General features: G+C 37.8%; 1 protein-coding gene across 1 annotated transcript in view; it reads left to right on the top strand.

Annotated features, from left to right (window-relative positions):
- dync1i1a (dynein cytoplasmic 1 intermediate chain 1a) overlaps positions 1-22,388 on the top strand; it is a 72,950-nt gene that overhangs the window by 34,051 nt on the left and 16,511 nt on the right. The window contains exons 8-14 of the mRNA XM_039680700.2: positions 1,135-1,297; positions 1,949-2,048; positions 2,219-2,344; positions 15,866-16,012; positions 19,100-19,213; positions 19,296-19,429; positions 21,699-21,843. Of these exons, the coding sequence (XP_039536634.2) occupies positions 1,135-1,297; positions 1,949-2,048; positions 2,219-2,344; positions 15,866-16,012; positions 19,100-19,213; positions 19,296-19,429; positions 21,699-21,843 (929 nt within the window). The remainder of the gene's footprint in view (positions 1-1,134; positions 1,298-1,948; positions 2,049-2,218; positions 2,345-15,865; positions 16,013-19,099; positions 19,214-19,295; positions 19,430-21,698; positions 21,844-22,388) is intronic.

Genomic DNA, 22,388 nt, shown 5'->3' with positions numbered 1-22,388 from the left:
TTCAGATGCACACTGTTCGCCATTCTGCTTTTGAATTGCTTGTAATATGACTGAAATCACTTCAAAAAGGAAAATAAATGTATATATAAAATATATAACCGAATTATTAAAGAATTATCAGTTATCGGTATCGGCCAAAATTTTCATATCGGTGCATGATCCCTAAGTAAAACCCTTTTTTTTCAACAGGTCCTCTTTAAAACTATGATTGAAACAGTTCCACTACTGTACAAATCACTTTTGTTCCTACCTGTGCTGATTTAACTAGTCGTTGTTTGGGCCTCCCACACGTCAAATTCCCAAAGTCACCAAACAGGATCAGCAGAGCGTTGAGTGGCCACTCGCGTGTGACCCCGCAGCCGTATCAGATGGCATTCTCACTGTCTGGGGGCTGGGCTTATCGGGCCGCGGCATTCTGGGTCAGGCCTGATCGAACTTTAATGTCACTAGACCCCAGCAAGTGGACTTCAAAGCGAGTGGAGAGTGCATTCTTTGTGCAAGTGTACAGGGTAAATAACTAGAGGGAGGCTGGACAGAGGCAGACTGTGAAAGCACACGAGGGCTTTGACTCCACGCTGACTTTGATCACGCTTTTGTCTTCCTTATGAGTCATCAAAAAAGGCACGCAAATCAAGTGGGCTTGGATCAAAGGAACGGGCCCCTAATAGTCTGGGAGAAAATAGAGAAACGCAATAACATCAAAAAAGGAGGAGAAAAACTGGGCGTGTTGTCATTATGGAGAGATGAACTAAGAGCCGTGTGTATTTGCTTATTCATTTAGTTGTTTGTTTGTTGTTTTTTTATGCCCATATCTCCCTTCTAATTGACTTAACTACCTTGAAAGCTTGTTGGGAGTCAGGAAGGAGAATGCGGGCGAGTTTGTTTAGGTTCAGTTTGTACAGTTACTGCTCATCATCGTTATGCTGTACGGCGTTGATTTTGTCTGTGGTTAGATCCGTTTGTTAGTGTTATTGTATGTAAGTAGTAGGTATAAACAAGTAGGCCATCGCTGCGGTTGTGACATGTGCTTTTGTGTGTTTGTGTATTAAAACATATGGCCTGTTCTGTATTTATTTACTCTGCAGCTGTGTTTACGTCTTAGTTTTGTTGTGTTTTGTCTGGCGTGTGTATCAGGCCACCCGCGGGAGCTGACGGAGGAAGAGAAACAGCAGGTTCTGCACTCGGAGGAGTTCCTCATCTTCTTTGACCGCAGCATCCGTGTGATGGAGAGAGCTTTAGCTGAGGACTCCAACGTCTTCTTCGACTACAGCGGACGAGACCTGGAGGATAAAGAGGGGTGAGAATGTGCTGAGTGACAACAAAACATGATTTCCGGGTATTTGATCTATTATTTATGTTTATTTTTGAATAAAAAATACTTTTAGATTATATTATTCTATTTTATTGTTATATTAAACATTTGGTTTTATTTAGGGTTATATTAAAACAATTTTCAACCTTTTTTTCAGCTAAATGAGATAAAAAATAGCTAAATTTGGTTGCGTTTGTGCTAGTCAGTAGTATGTATAATTAGGCTAATATGAAAACAGAAGACTCTAGTATGTCCTCAGTGAGTGTGTGTGTGTGTGTGTACATTGTTCTTCAAAGAAATTCTTGCGCAAGTATGTCATCTATTAACAAGCTTTCATTTTGCTCTTCTGTATGCGTAATACAAACACTGTTTTTTATGATTTTTTTTCTTTTTACATTTTACATTTATGTGCTTTCTTATATTAATAGATAATACAATAATATATTTTTAGATTTTTTTGTATCATTTTAAAGTATTTTGATACACCACATAAACATTTATATATGATAAAGTGTATATATATATATATATATATCGTTTTTGCTTTAGTTAATATTTATATATGTATATATATATATATGGATAAGTATGTTTTAAAAGCCCAGAGCTCATGTTATCAGTTTCTCCCCGTCTCAGAGATCTGCAGGGCGGCTCCAGTCTCTCTCTCAATCGTCTTTTCTATGATGAGCACTGGTCAAAGCATCGGGTCATCACCTGTCTGGACTGGTCCCCTCAGGTAGACTGACCTCCCTCTCTGACCTCTCCCTGGATGTCAACACCTGTTCATTTAAAAGGGGGAATCTTCCCTCACTCTGTCTCTCAGTCAGCTTTATCATTCTCATCCTCTTCTCTGTTCTATCTTTCTCCTGCCCTCACTATCTTCTCTTCATCTTTCCATATTTCCAGTACCCTGAGCTCTTGGTGGCCTCCTACAACAACAATGAAGACGCTCCTCATGAGCCAGACGGTGTGGCTTTGGTGTGGAATATGAAATTCAAGAAGACCACACCAGAGTACATCTACCACTGCCAGGTGAAAACCCTTAACACAGCATGACTTTACACTCTTACCCTCCGAAAATCACGTCACACAGAATATTAAAGGAGTGCCGGAGAATGTTAAAAGGATAGATCACCCAAAAAATGAAAATTCTGTGATCATTTACTCGCTATCAAGTCGTTCCAAATCAGTATGACTTTCTTGCTTCCACAGAACTCTAAACAGTTTTGGTGACCATTGACTTATATAAAAAAGCTAATTTCTAAAAATATCTTGTTTATATTCCTCAGACAGAAATCATAAAGATTTGGAAACATGAGGGTGAGAAAATGACAGAATTCACACACCTCGGTTTTGTCATGGTTTTGGCGGTCTTTGGTCTTGGTATTGTCTAGGTCTCGCTGTCTCAGACCGACATAGTGGTCAGGGGATTTCGCAATACAATAGTACAATATCCACGACGATATCCGCAACGGATTGAAGCGCGGGTCCAAATGAAGACATTGCGGTGTGCTGAGCCACACAAGACACTGATCGCAGCGGCAATTAGCACTTTGATCATTCGATTTAAAAAAACACATATCATGTCCAGTTACTAATGCATTAATATTTAGTAAAACACATATCAGTGACATGATGGTTTTTTTAACTTCATTCAGGAGATTTTGTGTAACTGCACAAGTGATGTGTGTGTTAACATAGTGACAAAACGACCAACTTTTGGATCCTGCACTTAAGCTTATAATTTCGTTTTTGAAAATATAATTATCTATTTAAAAGTTGCAGAATGGATTCATTTGGAGACTTCAAAATCGGCAGAGATAGGCAGGCAATGCAAAACAAAATTCTTACAAGTCATTGCATAGCTTCAACAACATTAGTCTGTTTTTCCTCTCCGGTCTTGGTCTTGGTCTTTGTCTTGACTTGGTCTGTCTTGGTCTTGGTCTCGACTTGGTCTGTCTTGGTCTTGGTCTCGACTTGGTCTGTCTTGGTCTTGGTCTCGATTTGGTCTGTCTTGGTCTTGGTCTCGACTTGGTCGGTCTTGGTCTGGACTTGGTCTGTCTTGGTCTTGGTCTCGACTTGGTCTGTCTTGGTCTTGGTCTCGACTTGGTCTGTCTTGGTCTTGGTCTCGATTTGGTCTGTCTTGGTCTTGGTCTGGACTTGGTCGGTCTTGGTCTGGACTTGGTCTGTCTTGGTCTTGACTTAGTCTGTCTTGGTCTTGGTCTGTCTTGGTCTCGACTTGGTTTGTCTTGGTCTTGGTCTCGACTTGGTCTTGGTCTCGACTTGGTCTTGGTCTCGACTTGGTCTATCTTGGTCTTGGTCTTGGTCTCGACTTGGTCTGTCTTGGTCTCAACTTGGTTTGTCTTGGTCTTGGTCTCGACTTGGTCTTGGTCTTGGTCTCGACTTGGCCTATCTTGGTCTTGGTCTTGGTCTTGGTCTCGACTTGGGCTGTCTTGGTCTTGTCTTGGTCTCAATACCCTCTGGTCTTGGTAGTGTCTTGGTCTCCGTTTAGACGGTCTTGACTACAAGTCAACCATTTATATTTAAAGATGTCATAGAATAGTACTTAAATTGGGACACACAGCTAGACCCCTTGGAATGACCTCTTGCATTTTTCAGAATTTGCATTATGTGCACTTTGACTTGATTCACAAAGTATATCAAGTGAACAGAGATATTAATAACACCTTTTTAAAAAAAAATTTTAAATTGTGTTATACAAAGTTAAGACATTTCGCACAAATTCTTATTCAAATGGAAAAAATAATTATTTATTTTATATTTAATTATTCACTGAGTTAAAAATATATGAATCGTTATGTTTATTATTACACAGTGTGTGCTATACTGTATATTGCATACTATTTAAAAAATATTCTAGGCAGCAGGTTGTGCATACTGTGCTGTAAGCAGCTCACTAGTAAATACACAATAAATGTATACCAAAACGACCTAATTGGAAAGCCATGATAAAGGAAGTGGTAGCTTCAATAAAAGGGGGGTGTAATGGAGCGTGCCACTTCAGATGACGACATGGATTTAAATGAGGGTAAGGTGATATTTAATTAAAGGTGCACGCTGGCCTTGGAGTACCGCAACGGAACAGAGCACCTTATTACGGTGTGTGTCCGCTTGGGTCAGCCCAAAAAAATCCTGAGGTTTGTGTAAAAAAAATATCTGGTGTCGGTTTTGACGCTAATTATAAAAGACTCTGGGTTGGGAGGCTTTTCAGTGAGACGACCAAGTAAGCAAGTCTGGGAGGCGACAGCCTGGTGCGAGGGAGAGATATTAGAGAGACATTTCTGTAATAAAAAGATGTGGCTTACCACTTCCTAATCCTAACAGCCGCATATGTTTGCCCACCCACATGGACTGCTCGCGCATGTGCCGCTTTTCCAACACACATACATGTTCGTTTACTCACACTTACAACCCAAGCATACTCAGACATGCCAAATTAACACATGTTCATAAATAAATAGTCATTTTTTTCTCATTGACTTTATATAATTTCATAAAATTTGAAAGTTAAAAAAGTAAATTAGCTACTAATTACATCTTCAACAGTGTAAATAGATTACTGTACTAATTACTCTCTCTTAAAAGTATTGCCTTATGACTAATTACTTTCTAATCCCATATAAACCTCGACCAGTTGAACAAAACAAGGACAGACACAAAACTGCACTTAAAAAAAAAAATAATAAATTTACATGGAAAAAAAAAAAAACCTGGCAGCTGTGGTTACCAGAATTTTCCTGTAAAATACGGTAGCAACATTTTAGTTTTTACAGACTTTTAACTGTATATAATTTTACAGCAATACACCGTTTTTCATTATCTGATATAATGTTAATTTACTGACCTTTTGAAGTATTAATATCTGTTTTATTACATTGTAATACACTGACAGCCAACAAACACAGCAGTAATGAGAGTCAAATGAGCAATCAAAGCTCGTCATAAGCAGCTCTTCCACAAAAAGTTAATACTAATATATAAGCTGCACAGTGTCATTCACACACAAACATTAAACACCATCATGGTAACATGTTGAAATTTAAAAAATGCAATAAACATTAATTTAACAACATTAAATGTAATATAAAACACTAATGTACATAATTGATTAGAAAAAAAGTGTGGGAATGTCAATTTACACTTTTTTCACTGTAAATTATACCATGACTATACCATCACATTTATTTACCATATATAGTTAGGAAACTTTCTGGTAACCAATGAACAGTTTTTCACTCTAGCATTTTTACCATTAAAATCACGATAATTTTTACAGTAATTTGCATACATTATTCTTGACCAAAGTGTGTAAAGGGAGAAGGTTACTTTAAAACCATTTTAATCCATTATTGTTTTTATATAGAATTGTTCCATAGAGAGACATTTCTGTAATATTCCTGTTGCCATTCTGAGAGATTTAAGGTCTGTATGACGGGAATCATAAGAGAAGTTTTTAGATAATTTTCTAATTTGGCACCTTTAAAAAAATTACCCTGAAACATTAAAAATATATATTTATATATATTTATATATATTTTCCCTTTTTAGCAAATAAAAAAAGTATACGGGACACTAAAATGCATGGTATTTGTAAAAAGTGCTTTTGTGGTGTCTTATAAATCAAGACTCGCTTCGACCTTCCTCACTCTGTCCTTTGTAGTCTACAGCTCAGTGGCTACAGGAAAGATGGGACGTACAGAAAGTATAATACAAGATGAATAACACACAATGGCATTTCACAGCTTTCCTTCAGTGAGTCCTGAGGTTCAAGCATCCCTTTTTCATCATGAGGAGAGAAATGGAGAGAGAAGCACAGGATCTCCAAACATTTTGCCGTTGGCTGAGGATGAAAGATGTTGGGCCAATTTGCCGAGATATTGTTTTTCGCTCTGGGCTCTGTTCTAAACGGTGGTGCTCCCCTCTCACTAGACCGGGAATCTGATGGCTCTTAATGTGCGAGCATGTTCTGCTGCTTAACCTTTCCAAACCACACTGATCTTATTCCCTCTGAGGTACACGCATGCAAGAACCATATACTCATCCCCCACACGCTCCTCTCCTCTCTTCTTCTCCCCGCCTATTCTCCCTTTGCGGCTTCCCTCACTCTTGGCAGGCCGTACGGCGGAGTTCAGCAGTTTTGCAGTCGTTTTTCCAGATTTACCCACAGCCGCAACTTTCATGTGCTGGATACTTCAGAAACCCCCCCTCCAGCACCGCCAGCTCCCACTTTTCCCTTAGTTTCTCTTTTTGCTATTCCAACTTTACCTCTTTTTGCCACATCTCTCTCTCCATCTCTCTCTCTCCTTATACTTCTTCTCACACTCTAGCTCTGTTTCAAAAACCCAGCGAGCTGACTCGTTGCCTACTTAAGCAGCATCCTAATCGTCACAGATGAACACAAGTGAACATACTACATTGGCGGTACCTCAATACATCACATACATGGGAGGCACTTTATTTCAATGTTTTATTTTACTAACTATAAGTAACATTGCAACTAGTTATATCTACTAAATCTCAGTATTAGTATTAGCATTAGTAGACTGTTATGTGTTAGGGTTTGGGTTAAAATAAGTTGGGAGTGATACGTACTTGCAAAGTTACTTAAAGGAGTAGTTCACTTTTAAAAAAACTTTTGCTGATAATTTACTCACCCCCATGTCATCCAAGATATCCATGTCTTTCTTTCTTCAGTCAAAAAGAAATGAAGGTTTTTGATGAAAACATTCCAGGATTTTCTCCATATAATGGACTTCAATGGGAACCAAATGGTTCAAGGTCCAAAAGACAGTTTCAGTGCAAACTGCAAACTGTTCAAAGGGCTTTAAATGAGTCCAGACGATGAATAAGGGTCTTATCAAGCTAAACGATGTCTCATTTAAAAAAACAAAAACAAAATTTAAGTTTTATCAGCTCGAATGCTCGACTTGCTCTGTTCTGTGATGCACGTTCGTGACTCTCCTGTTTAAACTCGTTCATCAAAATGAACAAATCTTTTTCCGAGTCAGTTTGTTCATTTCGTTCGTTGAATGAACCAAATGACACGAAAAAAGATTCGTTCAAAAATACTGTCGATTTTTATTTTTAGAATAGCATCTCTCCTGCTTTTTCTACCGTTTTGGATTTATTTTTTCACTGCGCTCATCAGTGCATTCTGATATTGGCATCTCCACATTGGACACATACAATGCAGTCTTTGAATATGGATTTAATGGGGTATATTAGTAGGTTGCATACTTGAGTTGCATATACGTTACCGTTACCGATTTTTCAATGTTTTTGAAATAAGTTTCTCACCAAAACTCCATTTATTTGATCAATATTTTGGGAAACATTATTACAAATTAAAATAACTGTTTTCTATTAAAATGATTTTTAAATTGATTTTTTTTCTGTAATTTTAAAGCTGATTTTTTTTATTGATCATGTCTTCTCTTCAGTGTCACATGATCCTTCAGAAATGATTCTAATATACTGATTTGCTGCTCAAGAAACATTTATCATTATCAATGTTAAAAGCAGTTGCTGCTTAATATTTTTGTGGAACTATTTAATTTTTTTCAGAATTCTTTGATAAATCAAAAGAAGAGCATTTATTTAATAGTATAATTTTTAATATTGTAAATGTGTTTACTGTTACTTTTGATCAATTTAATGTGTCCTTGCTAAATAACAAAGTATTAATTTTTTCTTTTTTTGGTAGTGTACATCTTAAATCTTGACGTCTGGGAAACGCTTTAAAAATGTTGCGCACGAAGACAGCACACCAGGTTTTGAAACGCAGCTTCTGTTTGTCTTTATCCTTCTTCATTTCACAGTTTCTCTGGCTTTGGATGGTTACAAAAGGCCACTCCTGTTCAGACAGTTTTGTAATATTCGAGGTGGTTTTGGTTTGTTTTGGGCTCTGTGTGGCGTGATCTTGGCTCCCTGCTCTCCGCTGTTCTTTCGGGCCCATCATCACAGCAGGCCCTGCTCGCCAGTAACATCACATGACCTTCTAAAGTGGGCTGCCTCTCGCCACATCAAGGGCACACCCCGAAAAACTGCTCACCGATACTGTCAGCCCTGATCTGCATCGCCTGTGTTTTATTGATATCATTTATATATTTTACCCAGGATGACTCTGTGTGAACCCCTGCTGGATGCCTGAGGCTCGCTGGCACAGAGGAAGATGTGTTCGCAGGCTTGGAGAGATGCCCGCTCTGCATAATGCTGGATGGAGTTGCATGTGCTCATAAAGCTGAGTGTAGAAAGGCTTCAAAACCACTCACAGCTTTTGAGACAGGAAGAGCAGAGACCTCCAGTCCACTATGGGTTTACTGCCGGCTCTTGCATCCACAAATAAGCATTAAAGGAGTAGTTCACTTTTTAAAAAAAAAACTTTTGTTGATAATTTACTCACCCCCATGTCATCCAAGATGTCCATGTCATTCTTTCTTCAGTCGAAAAGAAATTAAGGTTTTTAATGAAAACATTCCAGGATTTTTTTTTACATACAGTATAATGCACTTTACTGGGAACCAAACGGTTCAAGGTCCTAAAGACAGTTTCAGTGCAAACTGCAAACTGTTCATGTGCGTTCATGACTCTCCTGTTTATCAAAATGAATGAATCTTTTCCAGAGTCAACTTGTTCATTTCGTTCGTTGAATGAACCAAATGACACGAAAAAGATTCGTTCATTTTGATAAACGAGTTCGAACAGGAGAGTCACGAACACACATCAAAGAACAGAGCAAGGTGAGCATTTGAGCTTATAAAACTTAAACTTTTTTTTTTTTTTTATTAAATGAGCGATCGTTTAGCTTGATAAGACCCTTATTCATTGTCTGGAATCGTTTAAAGCCCTTTGAACAGTTTGCACTGAAACTGTCTTTTGGACCTTGAACCATTTGGTTCCCATTGAAGTCCATTATATGGAGAAAAATCCTGGAATGTTTTCATCTAAAACCTTAATTTCTTTTCGACTGAAGAAAGAATGACATGGACATCTTGGATGACATGTGGGTGAGTAAATTATCAGCAAACGTTTTTTTTAAAAGTGAACTACTCCTTTAATGTAGATAGGGGGATGGGTCATGGTGGTTGACAAGTTCATTTGGAATGGTTTTCTTCTTTTTTATTTTTTTTCAGGTGTTTTAATTAAAATTCTTCATTTAAGAAATCCACTGACCAGACCATTTTGAAATGATGTAGTAGCATTAACTGTAGGCCAACAGTGAAGGTCTATAGGATTTATTTAGGAATTAATGGGATAGCTCACCCAAAAATTTAATCAGACAGTTGACGTTACCAACATTCTTTAAAATATCTTCTTTTCAGTTCAACATACAGGTTTGGAAGAACATGAGAGTGAAAATATGACAGAATTTAAATTTTTGGGTGAACTATCCACACAAAAAAGAAACTCATGCAGGTTTGGAACAACTTGAGGGTTTTTTTTTGTGTGAAATATCCCTTTAAGTGTATGCAATCTAAAGTGGACTGACGTAAGGTTGTGGAGCAAGTTGAATTTGAGAGCATGTTGACTAAATTGTTAGATTTATGTATTTTGAGGGGGATCAAATTCACTTTTATAAGTGCACTACCAAATCAAATGAAAGTATAAAGTATAGAATTGCATTTCATGCATTTTTGACTACGCCAAGAATACCGTTCATTCATATTAACTGGGACACGGCCGTTCTTTCCTCTTGTCCGAAGGTAAAAGAGGGAGATCAAACTACTCGCATTCACTGGCTTCTCCTCCATTGTTCTCTGAAACGGAGATATGGTATTACAAGGCCTGTGCCAGTAACCGCAGAGTGACAAAATCCGTGGGGTGCCGTTTGGGAAAAAAAAAGAGGTAGAGAGCGAAGGATGCTGGTGGAAGACAGAGGAGTGCATCTGGAGCTGATAAGCTTTGCTGAGAACCACATGATTGTGGTGCTTCAGGAGGAGGCGGCAGTGAATGTACTGTCTGTTACACAGTCATCTGCTCCCTGACAAATGGCTCCGACTTTTTTTTCTTCCTCTTTTCCCTTTCGGCCCTCAGAAAAAGGGGGCAACAAAGGAGGGAGTGTTCCTCGTGCCAGGGTTAGTCTTGTGGATTACCCCATACTGAACCATTCCCATTGATATTATTTTGTCCGAAGCACTTAGTCCCAGTGAAACCGGGAAGGTGTTGTGGGATTGTCTTTTTTACTTTTCTATATGACCTTAATCAGAGCTTGGGTTTGTTAGACGTCAAGCTAAGCTTGTAATTTAAAGTAATCTCAATTAAAACAGCCCTATGTAACTTTTTCCATCTTTATATTATTTTTCCAAAACCCTTTTGATGGTACATCGACTTACAATAGGTTGAATGACAGGTCTGCCATAGCCTGACGGTGTCTGTATTTCTTTTACTGGCACCATGTAACTTCGGGTTTCGGGTAGGAACCCGAGCACAAAAAGAACTACAAAATTTGACCGCTTTACGGCACAGTAAAAGAGAAAAAGAGAGAGTGACCAAATAAAAGGCAGGACGAGGATCAATATTGGTCCAGCGTTCGCTCGCTGCAGTGAGCTAAAGGAGGAGGAGGGGTGCCCGACCGATGCTGCCCGTCAAAAACTAAATAAATCAGTAAGCCTATGTCTTAACGGTGTGTACAAGTTTGGTAGGGACTACATTCTTGCAAGTAAATAATACATAGACGGACACAATAAAAGGATGAAATGTATCCCAACTTCCCTTGAACAAACTAAAACCTGAAATGGATTTATCGCATTGTAATTCTTCTACAGATAAGATCACAGCCAACAGTTGTACAGGACAAAGTGAGCTAATTCCAGTAGCGAAAGCTTGCATGTGGAGAACAGTGCTCGAATAGTGTTTGTGGGCTTTCAGTAAATCTGAGGTGGTGGTTTCAGAATCCATGCGTTGAAGATAGACAGATCTTAACTTGCGCTCTCCATATGGTGTGAATATACAGCCTTTTCATCCAGTTTCCTCTCAGCGTCTTGCGCCTCTGCCATGTTTAGATTATGACTTTAAAGAGAGTTCAAATACTTGTCATATTTCTCTGCGCTTCGTTATGGAGCAAAAGGTCTCTATGGATTTATGTGGTTACAGTAATGAGGGAAGAATACATCTGATGTTTTATAAACTGAGATTGCCCTATGACATGTTATTCATCATTAAAGGCCCGTTCACATCATGTCAGCATTGTCCGGGGGGTTGAACTTTGTGGATTGAAACGACTACAGTGTTACCCCATAGCAAGGCATTGTCATCCAGTGCTCAAATTCCAAACTATTTTGGGTTTTTTAGCATTTGACCTCTTTGACCCTTTCAAAAAAGATATACTTTGGACCTAGGTAAGTTTGAAAGTTTGTGATTTTGCCATCAAGAAACTGTCATACATTATGTATGCCTCCATTTTAGCCTTAATCTCTTTTATATATAATTTATATTTACCTTGATATATTTTTCTATATTCACTCAAGCTTAATTAACTAACATGTTTTGTATGAATTCCAATGAAACATTAATTTATCAAATTTGTTTTAAATTAAAGTAAAAAGATCCAGTATTGCCAATGTGTATTTTTAGTTTTTATTTTATTTTATTTTATTATGGTTTTACAAATATTTTGAATTTTATTTTTATATTTTTATTTTTCCTATTAAATTGAGATTCGTTTTTAGGAAATTTGTTTTATGCCTTTATCATTTTATTAGGGTTTTTTTTTTTGTTTATTTAAAATATTTCTATTTTTTTTTATTTCTGTTTTAGTTTATTTACAGTTAATAATTTCAGTGCTTTGTCTTTAGTTTATTGCCAATGCAACATTTCACATTTTTTTCAACTAATATTAATATTTTATTTAATTTCAGCTTTCACTTTAGATTAGGGTAGGCAGGTTTAGAACATGCCCCATTGAAGTCACCAGGGTGCAAATTTTAAAAAGAGTATAACGCGGTGTAGGCAACACCAATTTTTGTTGTTTTTGTCTGCACTGACAGCACTCCAAATGTACAAAAAAATGAGCTAAATGTTCAAATTGACCGGAGTCCTCCTTTAATAGTTAGTAAGATAGTTTAGGTATTGGTTATGTAGAATATGGTCATGCATAATTATAATAAACTGTCAATATCGTAGTAATATGCTAACATGCAACTTTAGTGAATAGTGAGAATTGGACCCTAAACTAAAGGGGTGCCATGTTTTTAATCATTTTAGTTTTAGTTAGAAATATTAACCCTGCCAGGAGGTCAGACTGGTTGTTGTCCAAAGACAGTAAAGTTTTGTAAACGTATTAACATACATTTACACAAATCAGCTAATCCAATCAAAATGAATCTGTTACGATATAGAATTAGCATGTTAAGGAACAGAAAATGCAGGGATGGAGACTGTCTTCAGAGGTTGCTGCAGGACAGTGATGATAGCACAGCGGTGTGCAGGGAGGCCAGAGAAGCCTGTGATTGGCTGTTGGCTGGTCTGCTCTCCTGAGCTGAAGTTTCAGGTTACGATACTTCATTAAGTCTCTGATTAATAGCTTCATAGTGGAGTTATTACCCTCTTGTTGTGGTGACCCCAGCTCATGTTCATTAGCCCAGTAATGAAGCGCTGGTCTGGGGAGCGTGTCCCTGACACATGACTATAGGAGAGAGAGAAAGAGACTTGGTTCAGAGGTCGGCTTGTTGCTCTGATTGAAATAGCCGTGTATTTAAGCAGCAATGTTCCCCTGTCTCTGTGTTAGCATTCAGGACTGACTGATCATTAATCACCGAACAGAGATCCCTTTCCAGCGGTACTGGCAATCAGACTAATCAAGACTTGAGTGAAACTTTTCAACCCCTTAAAAGATACTAATCAATTTATTAACTAAAATGTTGGCTTTTGATGTCCATTGATTGTATTATTGCAGCCGGTGTAGTAACATTCAAGTATCTGCTTTGCTTTCTATTTTATTTCTATCATGATACTACTGTAGTTAGGGGTGGGAGTCATAATAAATTAGCCAGTCCATTTAAATCAGTTCTTGCAAAAGGTGACTTTTTAAAGATAGACTCTAAAAAATGCTGGGTTGTTTAAACCCAACTTTGGGTCAAATATGGACAAGTCCAAATGTTTGGTTAAAAATGTCATTTAAAAGTTTAACCCAATGGCTGGGTTTGTCCATATTTGACCCAAAGTTGAGTTGAAATAACCCAGCTTTTTAGATTGTAGTCATTTGTTCGGCAACTATTCATAGTCTTTTTAGAGGCAGCATAAATGCAATCCAAATATTGTCTGTAACTGTATTTAATATTACTAAACAAACAAAAATGTGGTAACATTACATTTATAAAATTCCACTGATTACAGGATCTTAAACTACATATGTTATAATATTAACAACCAATCATTGGCTATACTCATTTAAGTCTCATGAGTAAGTTCTATGTGTTTGATTCACTATGAAGAACCAAATCATTCACAGTCATTTGTTCGTGAATACACTTGTGCCGAATGGTTTTGATTCACTAAAACGAATCGCCTCTACTACATTGGTCACTCTATATTTTTGATTCACCAAAAAGAACTCGCTCAAAAGAGTCATTTGTTCATGAATCATTTCGATTGACCCTGGGAGTGCGCTGTATGGTTTTGATTCACTATAAAGAACTCGCTCAAAAGAGTCATTTGTTCATGGATCGTTTGAATTGACCCTGGGAGTGCGCTGTATGGTTTTGATTCGCTATAAAGAACTCGCTCAAAAGAGTCATTTGTTCATGAATCGTTTGGATTTACCCTGGGTGTGCGCTGTATGGTTTTGATTCACCAAAAAAACTTGCTCAAAAGAGTCATTTGTTCATGAATAGTTTGGATTGACCCTGGGAGTGCGCTGTATGGTTTTGATTCACTATAAAGAACTCGCTCAAAAGAGTTATTTGTTCATGAATCGTTTGGATTTACCCTGGGTGTGCGCTGTATGGTTTTGATTCACTATAAAGGACTCGCTCAAAAGAGTTATTTGTTCATGAATCGTTTGGATTTACCCTGGGTGTGCGCTGTATGGTTTTGATTCACTATAAAGAACTCGCTCAAAAGAGTCATTTGTTCATGAATAGTTTGGATTTATCCTGGGTGTGCGCTGTATGTTTTGATTCACTATAAAGAACTGGTTCAAAAGAGTCAATTGTTTGAGAACTTGTTTGAGATTAAGTAGCAGTGTTGCAACACTGCTGAAAAACAGTTCCAGGAGTATTTATATTTAAAGAACTCGCGCGTGAAAGCCAGTCGGCATGAAACAGAAGTTGTGATTGTCTTTTCTTCATTATTGTGATATCTATCCAAGTAAAACGGCTTCTCGAACAAGAAAAAATGTAGGTTGGGACTTGGTTTTGTCCATGGGGAATTGATTGGATGGTTGTGAGAAGAGAAGAGATGTCGCTACGAGAGGGAGAGGAAGTTATTTTGATTAAAGATTACAATTGCATATGATTGTTAAAAAAAATAATGACGTGCATGTATAAATGATCTATATGCGATATTCCACAAAAGGAATGGAAGCTTTAGCGTAAGTTCTGGCAGGAAGAGTCTTTCTGGTAGAAATAAGAATTTAGATTTCATGGTGACTTTAACGAAACATAACGTCATTAATTTCTGGTATGTAAATGAAGGGAATAAGGTCTGTAAAGAACCGGTTCTCTGTATCCGTGCAGTATTTCTCCATCGGGCCGCAGTCAATCACGCAATCAGTCAAATAATCTCCAGTCCAACCATCAAACGCTTTTGTCTTAATGCGTTTAAACTTTAAACCAGATTTGCCTGCGTGTCCTGAGTGTAAATAAACTCAACTCGCCTTTATTTTTACCCCTCCAACTTGGTTTATTTTTGAGTCCTTTTAAAAAACCACCTCACATGTGAAGCAGCTCCCGAAGCCTCTTAGAAGCTGTATTTTTTTTAGAGGGGGGAACGAATGAAAGAAAAGAGAAGCGTGTTTTCTTTTTCTCTGGTTTGTTTTCCAGTCACTTTAAAATGAACTCTGTGTGCATGACGGCGAGGCCGCAGATGGTGCGGTGCATGAAGGGAGACAGTCCTAGTCTTTGCTTTACTGACGACTGGAGAGTGCAATAAAAACACGCTCTTTACACTTCTCTCCCACTGCTGTCACATGACCACGAAAAGGGCAGTTTTTCAAGTAAAACAAAATGTCGTTGTCTCCTTGCTGTCAGTAATTGGTCTCCTGAGATAATTGTGAAAGCGCTTAGTAAGGCCGCCGCAGAGATTTTTTTGTGGAAATATGTAAGCATTAGGGCACGTTTCATGTGACAGGCACTGAAGAGGAACCAAAAACTCAATAAAAGTGAAGATGGAGGGAAAGGTTGTCACAACAAAAGCCAGCGCTTTTCGCTCTAGTGCACTCTGTTTATGATGCTGTAATATAAAACTGCTGTTCCCACAATCCTTAGCATAGTTTGGGACTCTGCCCACCCTTACTCCTTTGCCTTCATCATCACCTTCATCATTCTCTCTTTTCTTTGTGTTTTTGTCTTAAAGATTTTGTCTTGTCTTTTCCAGTCTCCAGTGGTTTCGGTGGGTTTTGCCCGGTTTCATCCTAACCTGTTGGTGGGCGGCACATATTCGGGGCAGATTGTTCTCTGGGACAACCGAAGTCACAGAAGAACACCGGTTCAGAGGACTCCCCTGTCCGCTGCAGCGCATACAGTAAGAGATACAATCATCTTCCTTAAAGGAGTAGTTCACTTTTTAAAAAATGTTAAAAATTTTGCTGATAATTTACTCACCCCCATGTCATCCAATATATCCATGTCATTCTTTCTTCAGTTGAAAAGAAATTAAGATTTTTAATGAAAACATTCCATGATTTTTCTCCATATAATGGACTTCAATGGGAACCAAACGGTTCAAGGTCCAAATGACAGTTTCATTGCAAATGATTCCAGACGATGAATAAGGGTCTTATCAAGCAAACGATCGCTCATTTAAAAAATAACTAACAAAGTTTTTAAGTTTTATAAGCTCAAATGGCCTTGCTCTGTTCTGTGATGCACGTTTGTGACTCTCCTATTCGAACTCGTTCATCAAAATGAACACATTTTTTCCAGAGTCAACTCATTATTTCGTTCGTTGAATGAACCAAATGACACGAAAAAAGATTTGTTCATTTTGATAAACAAGTTATGGTCAAGGATAAAGCAGGCAAGGATAAAGCATGGTCAATATTTTGCCGTACAAGGGCTAATGTAGATTGGGAAGTATACACAGGCAGCTGAGAAATATGAGCAAGACTAAAACTCGTAACACAAAATACAATACACGCTGAAAGCGATCGACCAATAACAGCAGACTGGGCCGTTTGACCAATCAGAGTAGAGCAGGCTCTCGGAAACGACGGCTTTAGAGAGACTGAATCTTCAAACAAACCGTTTTCAGGCTCTTTGAGAAATGAGGTGATGAGCAATGTATATTCTGAGAAAATTAAAGTGTTATTTGATCTTGGATGCATATTAACCTATTGTTAGAGACCCCTAAATATAATATTATTTACTAATACTTTTTGATGACCTCATAATAGGGGCAATTTAAAGTTAAGACCAAAGTGTTGTGAAAGAGTGATATTCTGTGGAACACAAAATGAGATATTATATCAGAATGCCCAAGCTGCTCTATTCTATACACTAATGTAAATGCTGAACACGACTGTCAAGCAAGATTTTCATTAAGTAACGACTTATCCTGTATGGCATGAATATTCTTAAATGGATACTTCAGGATTTAGCATTAAGCTTTGTATTAGTAGAAAACCTGTAGTATTTTCAAATTACCATGTTTTCCGCCCTCATATCCCCCTGAGATGAGAGATTTATGTTTTTTTTTTTGTCTGGAAAAAATCCTCTGATGACGCAAAAATCGCCATTTTGTGTCATCGGAGGATTTTTTGGCCAGAGGCTCAAGACTACAGTCAGTAGTAGGGTCTGTCCCGCATGTTTTGGCTTATATGGATGAAAGACTCCCAGAATGCACTTGCTTTGCTGCCCTAGGAGGCCACGCCTACCGATAACAGAGCGCAGTAGTTAAACAACAAGTGAAAACAACAAACGAAAAAGTGTTTCGAGATCGCCCAAAATGTCCGGCATTCGGCTTTTGCATTCTTCAGTCGCCATTCATGATGTTTACTGTGGCAAGCGGGACGAGTGAGGGCCGTGGAAGAACGACGCGAGGCCGGTGGCGTGACTACCGATCAGCGACACCTGTGAGACGCACCAGTCTCTTATCTCACGGAGGAGCGGGAATTTTCTTAGCAATGTTAAAACGCACATCAACCGATCACTTGTTTAGCGTTCATGTAAACACTACATTCGGAATGAATTCAGTTAAATTGAAACAAAAGTGTGAATGTAAACAATGAATGGCGACTGCAGAAAGCAAAAGCTGAATCCCGGACATCTACGGCCAGACATGTCAAGGAAAAAGAGGATGGTAACCCCTATTACTCAGCGTTCTCCACAGAACAAGGGCCTGCTAGCTTAGCTTCCAAAAAAAGATGTCCGACACTGTGTGTTCATTCTGAGAGTGAGATTCTTCTCTGAAAAATACATTTTCTGGCTTTTCTCAGTCTAGAAAGCTCCAAATTCAAAAATAATTTCACATTTCTTCTACATACGTAAATGACCCATTTTAAATACACATTCATCCCTCTAAAAACATCTCCTTTTGAGTTCTTCTGGAGAAGGAAAATCTTACTGGTTTGGAACAGCATGAGGATCAGTAAATGCTGACAGAATTTTCAATTTGAGTGCACTATCCCTTTAATCGGACATAATGTTGGGACCGGGAGCAATCACCCCTCAACATTTTCCTGACCTCGTCTTCTCTCTGTGCAAAAGTCTACCCAGGGCTAGACTCCGTCTGTCAGCACAGTCAGGCTCAATGAGCCCCATCTAACTCCTTGTCATGCAATAAAGACAGTACAGCCTAGTAGCAGAGAAAAGGGACGTCCATAGACCCTTATTGTGCTCAGCTGCCACACACACGGCCCCTGAATGCCATACATGCTGAGGGTTTAAACTCCCGTGCCCTCAATAATGAAAGCCTATGTCCCGACCGCCGTCTCACCACTCCACCGGCTCATCTGAAAGAGCCCATTGTTGGTCAAAAAACAAAATCAAATTGACGGCAATAACGACATAATGGATTCACACAATCAACTGTATTTGCAGACGGGCAGATGCCCGAGCCATGTTAGTTCACAGGCTAGGTATTGTGTCTGTGTACACATTCAGTTCATAGCTTTAATTTTGCAGCATGTTTGCTGGCCATACAGTTGTATTCAAATACTGTATATATTTTTAAATTGTTATAGATTTTGTAAGCATTTTGCATATTTGTACTTGGAATCAATAGCTTTTTTCGTGAGAATGCAATGAAACTGTGCAACATAATTCTTGGCCAGGCTGTCATACGAAGAAGTTATGAACACATGCAAAAACAAGAGAACCAACAAAATATAAACCTGTTATGTTGTAGTCAATGTATGCTTTTTTTTTTTTTTTTTTTGCATAGTAAAATAAAACCTTTTGCTGTAGTTTGCCAAATAATTTTGTCAGATAAATACCTTAACCGAGTTTTGTGTTTTGTTCTTCCCTCATATTGATATTTTAAAAAACATATGAAACATTTTCCTCATATTTTAATGGTTTAATCAAACCTGTTGGGTCAACAAATATCCCATGCGGACTGGTACTGTATACGAATTTGTATGTGACATGCTGTATATGTTTCTTCTCAAAGCACCCAGTGTACTGCGTCAATGTGGTCGGCACGCAGAACGCCAACAACCTGATCACTGTGTCCACAGATGGACGTATGTGTTCCTGGAGCCTGGATATGCTGTCGCAGCCTCAGGTCAGTTCTGGCACATCTGATCAACACCTGATACTACCAGCATCTATCACACCTGTATAAAAGTCTGTCTGCTCAATTGTAGGAGAGCATGGAGCTTGTTTATAACAAGTCTAAGCCAGTGGCTGTGACTGGGATGGCCTTTCCCACTGGAGACGTCAATAATTATATAGTTGGCAGTGAGGAGGGGACAGTGTATACAGCGTCCAGACATGGCAGGTGAGTGGCACACACATGCATACATTGTCCATGATAACCCTTAAAGAGATACTCCACCCAAACATGAACATTCTGTCATCATTTACTCACCCTCAAGTTGTTCCAAACCCGGGTGAGTTTCTTTCTTCTGCCGAACACAAAGGAAGATATTTTGAAGAACGATTGGAAATTTGGCACCATTGACTTCCATAATTATTTTTTTTCTACTATGGAAGTCAAAGTTCCAATCGTTGTCCATTGTGAGAGACATTATCTAAAAAAAAAATCCAGAAATCACAATGAGATTGCTGTCCATTTCTTATACTGTCTATGGATGGTACTCATCATTCTTCTTTCTCCAAACATGCACGGTTAGTGGAATTATGACTAAAAAGTTCTGTTTTGGTCTCATCTGACCACATGACTTTCTCCCATGACTCCTCTGGATCATCCAAATACTTAAGACGGGCCTTGACGTGTGCTGGTTTAAGCAGGGGAACCTTCCGTGCCATGCATGATTTCAAACCATGACGTTTTAGTGTATTACCAACAGTATCCTTGAAAACGTTGGTTTCAGCTCTTTTCAGGTCATTGAGCAGCTCCTCCCGTGTAGTTCTGGGCTGATTTCTCACCTTCATTGAGACCCCACGAAGTGAGATCTTGCATGGAGCCCCAGTCCGAGGGAGACTGACAGTCATGTTTAGCTTCTTCCATTTTCTAATGATTGTTCCAACAGTGGACCTTTTTTCACCAAGCTGCTTGGCAATTTCCCCGTAGCCCTTTCCAGCCTTGTGGAGGTGTACAATTTTGTCTCTAGTGTCTTTGGACAGCTCTTTGGTCTTGGCCATGTTAGTAGTTGGATTCTTACTGATTGTATGGGATGGACAGGTGTCTTTATGCAGCTAATGACCTCAAACAGGTGCATCTAATTTAGGATAATAAATAGAGTTGAGGTGGACATTTTAAAGGCAGACTAACAGGTCTTTGAGGGTCAGAATTCTAGCTGATAGACAGGTCTTTAAATACTTATTTTCAGCTGTATCACAAATAAATAGCTAAAAAAAATCATATATTGTGAATTCTGGATTTTTTTTTTTTAGATTACTGTATGTCTCTCACAGTGGACATGCACCTACGATGACAATTTCAGACCCCAAGTGGGAGAACTGGCAAAATAGCAGGGTGTTCAAATACTTATTTTCCTCACTGTAAATCAAATTCAGAGGTAGTCTGAAACACCATTGGCCACATTTTCTGATGGCGTTTGTAATGATGTTCGTCCCAGACAGCAGCGAAGGACCACATACTCACCTGTCAATCAAAACAAGGGTTATAATCTTTGTACAAAAGTCTGGGGTCGGTAATATTTTTTTATGTTTTTGAAATGATTATGCTTACCAAGACAAAAATACAGTAAAAACAGTAATATTGTGGAACATTATTGCAATTTAATATACATTTATATATATATATATATATATATATATATATATATATTAGGACTGTCAAACGATTAATCGCGATTAATCGCATCAAAAATTTGCATAATAGTTTACATAATATAGTTACATAAAGTTTACACAATATATGTGGATGCACTCACTGCACTGTGTATAATTATTTTGTATATATATATAAATACACGCACATGCATGTATATTTAAGAAAAAAATATTATTTATATATAAAATATTTATAGTCATATATAATATAAATGATATATAAATCTATACACAGTATATTCATGAAAATATTTCTTAAATATATACAAGCATGTGGGTGTATTTATATATAAAATAATTATACACAGTGCACCCACATATATTATGTAAACACAAATTTTTATTTTGGATGCGATTAATCGCGATTAATCGTTTGACAGCCCTAATATATATATATATATATATATATTACTATATCATTTATTCCTGTGATGCAAAGCTGAATTTTCAGCATCATTACTCCACTTTTCAGTGTCACATGATCCTTCAGAAATAATTCTAATATGCTCGTTTCATGCTAAAGAAACATTTATTATAATTAATGCTTAAAACAATTTGTAATAATGTTTTTACTTAATACTGAAAAAAATATATAATAGTTCAAAATCTTTGATGAAAGGAGAGTTGAAAAGAACAGCATTTATTTGAAATATAAATCTCATGTAACATTATAAATGTCTTTACTACCTATACCTATACATACATGCACTAATAGACTTGCATCAGGTTTGAAGAGAGCCTTAATGGTTACTATTTGTTTTTGACCATCGCTTTGTGTTGCTCCACAGTAAAGCTGGTATATGTGAGATGTTTGAGGGCCATCAGGGGCCAGTGACAGGCATCAGTTGTCACAGTGCTGTGGGCCCTGTCGATTTCTCACACCTCTTTGTCACCTCTTCTTTCGACTGGACTGTAAAATTGTGGAGCACAAAGGTAAGACCGAGTATCCTCTACTCCTCTTGAACATCATCAGAGCACCTCACTCTGTTGACACCACATTGCTAGATATTATAAACAAATGATGCATGACTAACTATCCGTTTTAATGAGACGCTCGTGGACTGGAGTGAGTCGCCATTCAAACATTTACCAGTGTATCATTAATGAATTCATTCAAGGGTCTAAAATTTTGTAGCACTTCTGTTAATTCACTGATATTATAATATTTAAACATGCAAATATTTTAACCTTGCCATTCTAACAGCAGCAAACATTTCTGTTTGAGGTTTTTGTGTGTACAAAATTAATATTGTTATTGCTTCGTCAGATAGTTATCATATTGTTGTGTTGTTAAAAAAAATGTAAGATAATAGGGTGTTTTCAAATCATATTATTTTTGGTAACACCTTTAGTTTCGGGATCAATTCTCACTATTAACTAGTTGCTTATTAGCATTCCTTATTCTGCATGCCCATTTTACATCCCTTAATCCTAAACTTAACTATTAATAAGCAGTAATTAGGAGTTTATTGAGGCAA

This window comes from Pimephales promelas, chromosome 18 (genome assembly GCF_988280905.1).
Source record: "Pimephales promelas chromosome 18, fPimPro1.hap1.1, whole genome shotgun sequence".
Taxonomy (NCBI): Eukaryota; Metazoa; Chordata; class Actinopteri; order Cypriniformes; family Leuciscidae; genus Pimephales; species Pimephales promelas.
Note: the sequence above shows the minus strand (reverse complement) of the source record. Positions and strands in the feature narration are given on the sequence as shown.